The 9418-nt window shown below is 36.5% G+C and overlaps 1 protein-coding gene and 1 pseudogene across 1 annotated transcript; both read left to right on the top strand.

Moving 5' to 3' along the window:
* Positions 1 to 2116: 2116 nt before the first annotated feature.
* Positions 2117 to 3463, top strand: LOC113724342 (uncharacterized). Its single transcript, XM_027247252.2, has 2 exons — positions 2117 to 2296; positions 2516 to 3463. Exons 1-2 carry the CDS (start codon positions 2117 to 2119, stop codon positions 3461 to 3463), a joined length of 1128 nt encoding a protein of 375 aa, XP_027103053.2.
* Positions 3464 to 7960: 4497 nt separating this feature from the next.
* On the top strand, positions 7961 to 9123 carry LOC113723232 (uncharacterized; annotated as a pseudogene).
* The last annotated feature ends 295 nt before the right edge of the window (positions 9124 to 9418 follow it).

Genomic DNA, 9418 nt, shown 5'->3' with positions numbered 1-9418 from the left:
ATAATCTTTCCTATTATTACACATTTATAGGGAATCAAAATGCAATCAATTATTAGTGATGATAACATTCCACTTGTTGACCACCTCTTGCTTCCATTTAAAAATTATGCCATTTCAAAATGCCTCAATTTGCCTAAATCAACAAGCATCTTTAGCAGGAGATTATCTATTTTACTGGATTCTCACTCCTACAACTCGCATCCAAGAAATCCCAGAATTTGAAAATATAAAGATTCCACCTTACTTTCCTTAGACAAATATACTACTACCCAAAACCATGTGGATACTAGTAGATACATGAGTATTTAATCCATAAACTCAATTTTCATACATTCATATTCTCCCTATACTCCTACTATATCAAGAAACTTAAAATCATTGTCTTGTTATTTTAGATATAATGGGTATAGTAATCGGCACTCTTTCAACAAGAGAAATTCAAGTGGAGCAACAAAGACTTCAATCAAGAGATTAAATAATTGTTAATCAAGAGTAAGAGACATTCAATATTGCTTAAAAAAAATAGAAAAATAAGAAGGGTGAATATACTAATATAATCTCTATTTGCTAACTATCCTACTAATTTCTTATTTAGGAAAATAACTATTATTATTCACTTTACAAAATGAATTTCAGATTATTGAAGGAATTCAAATCACATCAACAACAGAGCCATCAGTTATCTTCGCTATAAGAATGAGAGCTACAGCAAAAGAAAAAGTGTAGTTCCTTTTTAGTTTTTCTTTTACACACTATTTAACTACATAATATTAGTTTATATTAGTTTATGTATTTCTATCTTCCTATTCTTCAATATGCAGATCTTACGGGGGGAGGGTTGGGTTGGGTGGTACGGGGGGAGGGAGTGTAAGCAAGAGGTCTCGGGTTCGAGTCCTCCCGCTTACACAAAAAAAAAAAAAAATATGCAGATCTTACTTTGGTAACACAGCCCTCATTCGTCATCATAATATAGTCTAAAGTTCATGAAGCAATGGAACTCACTCATTTGTATTTACATGGTCAAATTCATTCTTTGTATTACATATATAGAAGTATGCTTACTTTTCATCAATATAAAAGACACTGAATAATTTTAAGCATAAAAATTATTACAAGTTGTACAATAATATACCCACTTTTTCTTTGGTATTTAAGTTCATGTTTAGCTATAGTACATGTTTGGATTTTGTTTTCATATTTTGCTAAAGTTTATGCCTAGAATTATGAATGAACTTTCTATATTTTGTTAGTAACATTTACTTGGTTATTTGATAATATTAATTTGAGCAAGTTATTTTCCACTTTTGCTTTTTTAATCATGATTAACCAGCCATTAATTGTGATAATCTTAAGGTGTTAAGTTTGTAATGAAAATTGAGATTTAACATTAATTCAAAAAAGTGATAAATATAGGGAGTATACTCATGAGAGTAGAGATGCACCTTTGTGATTTTTTTTCCAATTCCAATAGATGCAAAATGACTTATGAGGATTTCAGTTTGGCCAACCTCTACTTGAAATAACAATAGCAAATACTCTAAAGCAACTACTAATAACTAGACCAAAGTATCTGATAAGGGCCAACCTCTACTTCTTTTTTTTATCCATTTAAACCCCGTTCACAGCGTAGGGATGCCAACCCCTACTTTATTAAGCAATAAAACAAGTACAACAATTTCAAGGGTCCAATCCTAGTCTCAATAGCATACGTTCAAACTTTGTCTACTAGCGTCCTTACAAAAGGAACGCCTCTAGCATCTAAAGCCATCGTACCTCTAACAGCCGAAGGGAGATTGGAAATATCCTCAAAAACTCTATCTGAATGTAAACAGAGAGAAGCTAATTTATCGGCAGCTAAATTAGCCTCACGAAAAATATGCACCATGAGATCGAAAAATACGACAATAACCTCCTGATTTTCCTTAATACTACACAAAACGGTCATTTGGCTAATTTCTGTGACAAGAGCAAACTAGTAAGCACCAGGGAATCCATCTCAACCTGCAAGGGCCCAACCCTTCTCTCCTTACATACAAGTGGGCCATGCAGCAACAAACAAGCTTCTGCGTACCTACACTGCCATTGAGGTAACAAAGGCTTTAAGGTCTTAGCTAATATGCTTAGAAGCTGTCTTTCCAAAGTCATCTCACCATGTCAATCTGCTTTCATCCCTGGGCATTGTATCACTGATAATATCCTAATTGCTTATGAAATCAATCATTCCCTTAAACTGAAGTCTTGTGGGCAGGAGAGATCTATGTCCGTTAAATTGGACATGAGCAAAGCATTTGATAAGGTCGAATGGCTTTTTCTGCGACATATGATGTTAGCTTTAGGTTTTCATTCCAATTTTGTGGACACTGTTTTCCGATGCATTTCTATTGTGTCTTATACGTTCTTTTTGAATAGGTCCCCACTTGGGAACCTACAACCCCACCGAGGTATCAAACAAGGGGATCCATTATCTCCCTACTTATTCTTGATCTGCGCCGAGGGCTTTTCTTGATTATTGCAGGAAGCCGAGCGTTGCGGAAGCATCTCAGGTTTCCGGATAGGCTCACGTGGACCGACACTATCTCACTTATTTTTTGCAGATGACACCTTATTATTCGGAAAGGCGTCATTGCAGGAAGCTCAGCACATACGGACAATCCTTGACCTTTATAAAGCAGCTTCAGGTCAAGAGGTTAATTTTGATAAATCAGCAGTGGTTTTTAGTAAAAACACAGACCCCACAGTTCGTCGAAGTATCACACAACTCCTTAACATTATGGAGGTTCCCACTCATGACCAATACCTTGGCCTTCCTACCGTTGTTGGTCGTTCTACGTCTGAAGTTTTCTCATCTGTAAAGGAGAGGATCTGGCAGAAGATACATGGATGGAATGAACAACGTCTCTCAAAGGCAGGTAAGGAAATCATGATCAAGGCTATTGTCCAGGCTATTCCAACATACTCAATGTCCTGTTTCAAGTACCCGGACTCCTTGCTTTCCGATATTCAATCTATGATCAGTAACTTTTGGTGGGGTGATGGTGCTAAGCGAAAGCCAATTCATTGGGTAAGTTGGGATAGAATGTGCTTGTCCACAAATGATGGTGGCACGGGCTTCAGACAGCTCAAGGCTTTCAATTTAGCTTTACTGGCTAAACAGGCGTGGCACATCGCAACCCAACCATCTACTTTTCTTCATCGGGTCTTTAAAGCTAAATATTTTCCAACAAAGGACTTTTTTCAAGACGAGTCTACGTCTAGGCCTTCCTTTACTTGGAGGGGTTTGTGCGCTGTTCGCAGATATCTACTCTCTGGTAGCAAATGGCGTGTTGGAAATGGGTTACATATCAAAATTTGGAAAGATAGGTGGATTCCACGCCCTTCTATTTTCAAAATTGTATCACCTTCCGATGCGCTGCCGGAAGACTCCACTGTGGATTGTCTAATTGACAAAGATAGCGGGAAATGAAAATTTGAGTAGCTTCAGGAGCTTTTTTGGCAGGATGAGATTGAGCTGGTTATGGGTATTCCATTGGGAGATAGTCGAAATCAAGATAAGCTCATCTAGCATTACTCTAACAATGGCTCCTTCACAATGAAAAGTGCCTACCACCTTATCAAAACACAATCTACAAACTGGCAAGATGTAGCTTCAGGGAGTAATGGCTCTATGAATGGTACTTGGCCTCGCTTGTGGAAGCTCAACATACCAAGTAAAGTCAAGATATTCCTATGGCGTATTTGCAAAGGTATTCTACCTACATCTTCCACGTTGAATAGCCGTGGCGTCTATCTTGACCCTACCTGCCTTTTATGTAAGGCCCCTGTTGAAGATGTTAATCACCTTTTCCTGTGCTGTCCGGTAGCAATTAAAGCTTGGGCCCTCAGCTTTCTTACGCTAAAGATAAGGTTGGACTCCGCCATTCAAGTTTCAACTTGGTTGCCTGGCCTTCTTCGTCTCTTGAAAAAGCGGGACATGGAATTGGTAGCCATAATTCTTTGGAACCTTTGGCGTAACCGAAATGGTGCTCTATTCGATGGTTCATATCGTGATCCACTCAGTCTAGTCTCCCTCTCTATCAATTACTTGCAGAGGTACCAGAAAGCCACCACATCTCTACACACTCCAATTCACACTGCCACTGCTCAATTTCACTGGAATAAGCCCCCTGCAGGTTTCCTTAAGGCCAACTTCGATGGTGTAGTTTTCTCCGACTATGGCTGCTCCGGTGTTGGAGTTGTTGTGCGGGATGAGTGGGGAAATTTTGTTGCAGGTACCTCTCACAAAATCTTCGGTATCTTTTCCCCTGAGGTCATCGAAGCCTATGCTGCAAAGAATGCAATTTCCTTACTACTTCAGTGGAAGGTGCCCAAGATTATTTTGGAGGGCGACTCTCTGAAGATCATTAACATGATTAAGCTTATGGAATCTGATGACTCAACCTACGGGATGCTATTAGACGATATCCTTTTTAGTTTACAGAATTTCGCCGCATGGGAGGCTAATTGGGTCCCATTTGCCTGCCCACTTATTAGCTAGGAATCACTACAAGAAATTGGTCATCAGTGACAACTTTTCTCTGTGACGAAAAAAAGTTGTCACAAAAGTGGATCCTTTATTGACGACTTTCTAACTCGTCACAAACCTCTAATGGGAGCCAAGATTTAGCAAGAGCAAGATTTAGCAAGAGCGCGGGAGTGTTTAGAACACACAATAGTGACGACATTAAGAACATCATCACTATTGCTTGGCCTATTTACAGACGACTTTTTGTTGTCGTCACTGATCACTAAAAAAAAAAGTTATTAGTGATAACATTTTGTAGTGATGACAATAGGTCGTCACAAAAGGAGCTTCTTTAGTCACGACACCTAAAGTTGTCACAATTGCATCAAAGCAACTAAATGTTTAGTGAGGGCCCGTTATTTTCGTCACAAACTACACTGCAAGAAATATGGTCATTAGTGACAACATTTTTGTCGTCACAAAACGTGGTTGTTTAGTGACGACAAGGAAAGTTGTCATAATTGCTCAAAACAACTAAGTCTTCAGTGACGACCTTGAAAAAGTTGTCACTAAAATGATCTATATAGTGACAACTTCTAATATCGTCACTGTCACTCTACCGATTCGGATTTAGTGACAAGATTTGATCGTCACTGTTTAAAGTACTTATTTCTAAGTCACTTTCATTAATTCTACTGTGCCACCCTAACTTTTGCGATTTAGCCCCAAATGTTGTAAAAAATTCCATTAATTCCATTATGATACCTTAACTTTTACAATTTAGCCCCATATGTAGTACACCGATTTCTTTAATTCTATTATTACTCCCTAACTTTTGTAATTTAGCCCCATATGTACCAATTTCATTAATTCTACTATGGAACTCTAACTTTTGCAATTTAACCCCCATATGTAATACATCAATTTTATTATTTCTATTATGGCAAACTAACTTTTACAATTTAGCCCCTATTTTTTTATTAGAAAATTGCGAATGGTATCTTGATAAACTATGCATAAATATTTTATAATTTTCTCAAACTTAAGTAATAATTTGTTATAAACTCTAAAGATATATCTTTCATTACAATAGTTATAAGGCAGACAGGTTTTTTTATCAATGGAATAAGAAATTTATGCCAGATTTATCCTTTGTACTACATGCCAAGTAGTATTAGCAAAGGAATAACAAAGTACTACAAAGTAATTAACAAAATAGCCTTCAGGGAGTGTAGTTTATGGGCAAATGAGCATTATCTATTCAAAGTACCAACTTTTTATGGGTATTTTATTCTCAAACATATAATTTATGATAAATTTATAAATGTTTGTAAGTAAAATTAAAAAAGTGTTACACTGATTTCTTACAAAACGAAAACTGGCAGGTTATCTTTTCAACATAAATTAAATTTTTTTAAAAAAAGAAATGGCCCATAAAGTACCAACTCTTTGTGGGTTTCCTCCATTACATGAACAAATATTCTGCTCTTTATGGGCATTTCACTCCAAATCATTTAATTTATGTTAAATACATAAATGTTTGTAGTAAAATTCAAAAAGTGTTGCACTAATATTTTTATGAAAGGAAAACTGGTAGGTTTTGTATTTAACATAAATTAAATATGTGAAAGCAAAAAAAAAAAAAGAAATTACCCATAAATCTATGTCTTGCAAATGTATACTAGTAAAATAGTTTCAAACAAAATTAAACATTAAAATAAATTGTAATTTATACACATTAAAATATTTGTAATTTATACACATTTTGCAACTACTACTTTGTGTTTTCTCTGTAATGAATTTTTTAACTATTGAGAACTTAAGTTTTGTCTTGCAAATCTATACTAGTACAATAGTTTTAAACAAAATTAAACATTAAAATAAATGTTTCAAAAAGAACAAAAGTACATTTATCACTTGCAGTAATGTAACAAAATTTTCTCAACCATTATCAATATTTTCATTAAAGTATTAAAAACTAGCAATTGACAATATTAAAAACTAGCAATTTAATTAGTGACGACTTTTCTTGTCATTATAATCTTGAATAAATTAGTGATAACATTATGTCATCACTAAATTTTCTTTGATTTTGACTTAACAATAATGTCTTATTAATAGCATTTGATTATTTTTAATGAAAGTCTGTTATAACCATAGAATTTGACTTTCGTTATTTTCAATTAATGATGTACTTTAGTGCTGCAATTATAAAAAATTGCAGGGCTAAAATATTTACAAATTATAAAAGTATATTTTCACTTATATGTAATTAACAAATTTTGCCACCTATATTGATGAAAATGTGTGTTTTTGTACTAAAAAATAAAGAATAATACTATAGCAATAAAATCTATGCTTCAAACCAAATTAAAAATAAAAAAAAGCATGATGATTGGTCTCACTACAAGAAATTTGATCATTAGTGACATTGGAGTGTTTGGATACAAAACTTATCCCAAATAATATTTCGCTTGCATCATAAACATATTTTCCAACCACCTTTTTATATTCCCAATCATCTTTTTATCTCACATACATCACATCACAAAAAATGCTACAGGAATTATTCCAAATAATATTTCAAATAATACCCTATCCAAACAATAGGATTCAATATTTCTCAGTGACGAAAAAAAATCGTCACAGAATGGGGTCCTTTAACCACAAGACAGCAAGTTGTCACAATTGAGTCAATGGAGCCAATACATCAGTGACGACCTTGCATTGTCGTCACAATTCGATTCCCGCTAGGAGTCATAGAGAGAGCGGGAACTGCAATAGTGACGACTTTCTAAAAGTTGTCAATATTAATGGCACTTTCTTTGACAACTTTAAAATAAATGTCACTGATAACATTGTATAGCCGTTAGTGACAACCTAGTCTTGTCACTGTTTGATTTAAAATATTTATTATTTTTTGCAGCTATTACTCCTAATTTTTTGTAATCATTATGTGTTCTCTAATGATTTTTAACTGTTATATACTTATGAGCCTCCTTGTTAATTTAATTTTCTTGTATATGTAATAACTTCATTAGAATAAAAATAATTGAATAAATAAATAATTCATTAGTGTAAATAAACTTGGGACTAGTTAACTTAGAATGATTATCAGTTAATTTGATATGAAAATTTGTGCCCAAGTTTTTTGGATATTGTTTGAGTTATGGGCGAAATCATCTCCACTAGAATTATTTTAGTTGTGAATACCATTACTTCATTTTTTTATTGTGCAAGATAAAGGTTTTCAGCGGAGTTGGTGGTGGAAACGGGTTTGAGAGATTGAGTTTGGGGACGAAGGTGAATGTTTTAATTAGCTATAGTGGTAGGAGTGGATCCCCTTCTTCATCCACCTCTTCCACCTAGATTAACCCATCTAACTCCACTTCCTTCAACCACCAAAACGGTGGTCCTGCTCCCCACCGCATCGCTACCGGAGCAAATAACTCCGACTCGATGCACTCCTGGTAGGAGTCCATATCAAAAGCCCGCACTCGAATCCATCTCCTCTCCACTCTTCTCCCCGAAACCTCCTCAGTTCTCTCGTTCCTTGCCGACTCTGACCGCCCTGCCCGATCCCTCCTCCTCTCTTCCGCCGCCTATTCTTCCATCTCATCTTCCCTCTCCTCCCCTTCATCCGGCTCCGACGATGACTCTCTTTGCCTGTGGCTATACGACACCTTCCTCTCCGCTGACCCCGAACTCCGCCTCGTTGTCCTCTGCTATATCCCTCTCCTCTCCTCCTTCTATCTATCCCGCATCCACTCCTCCTCTACCACATCCGCTATCTCCCCCACCCCTAATCTCACCGGCTTCAAAGCTATCCTTCTTGTCCTCTACTCATCTGAAGTCAAGGCTCATTCGGGTATACCCGTGCTCATTTCAATCCCTGATCTCTCTCAACCTTCTCTTTATCACTCCTCTCGAAATCCCCCTTCGAATAAATCGAACCCCATTAACAATAACCCCTCGTCTCGGCCTCTAGTCGACGTTCTATCGCCTCCTCTCGAACCCCAGATGGCGGTGAAGTCTAGTAAATGAGCTTCCATTGTAGGCATTGCCCTTGATTGTTATTATAAGCAGATCTCGCAAATGCCCAGTTGGTCAAAGCTTGATTTTTGCAAATTTTCGGCAGATTGGGCAAGTCAGGATTGTAAATCTGATTTCGATGATTTTACTACCCAAAAACCTGATAATTTTACTGAAAGTAGCCATGGGCTTTCGGGTGACTCGAGGGGTCACAATGAGATTGAGGATGTTGTGGAAGAAATTCGGCATTTACGAAGTGAGGGGAGGGATGACGAGTTGAGGTCACAGGGGGTGAGAATTCCGCTGCCATGGGAGTTATTACAGCCGGCATTGAGGACTTTGGGGCACTGCTTGCTAGGGCATTTGATTACAGAGGATGTGAAAGCAGCAACTTCAGTGGCAATAAGGAGCTTGTATGCTGGGCCTCCCATGACCTGAACCCGCAGGCCATTTTGGCGACTAGCAGTCTGATTTAGCTAGATAACAGGGCACGCGAGGCTGTTGCTGCAGCTGCAGCTGCCAGTGCTACCTCCAATGCTAATACACTTAGTAAGGCTAAAAAGCCTGAGATCCTTTTGGTTTTTAAGTGATATCAAAAGTGAATGAGATAATTTGCTTTAATTCTTGAATGTGAGTTTGTATGTGAGTAATGAGTAGCTTATTTTGAGCTTGGAACTCAGCCTGAAAGTTGTGTATCATTATTACTGTGATATGAATAGGTGTTCCAATTGCTTATATTTGGACTTAAAAAAAATATAAATAAATAAATCGAATGAATATGTAAGTTTTGATGATTATGTAGTGCTCTTGGAATTTGTAGTTGTAACGTAATTAGGTACAAGTATAGATTAGTATCAAAATTAAAAGAAGAAAACATATGTTTTA

Source organism: Coffea arabica, chromosome 2c, assembly GCF_036785885.1.
Source record: "Coffea arabica cultivar ET-39 chromosome 2c, Coffea Arabica ET-39 HiFi, whole genome shotgun sequence".
Classification (NCBI taxonomy): Eukaryota; Viridiplantae; Streptophyta; class Magnoliopsida; order Gentianales; family Rubiaceae; genus Coffea; species Coffea arabica.
This window is presented reverse-complemented; position numbering and strand designations above follow the sequence as displayed.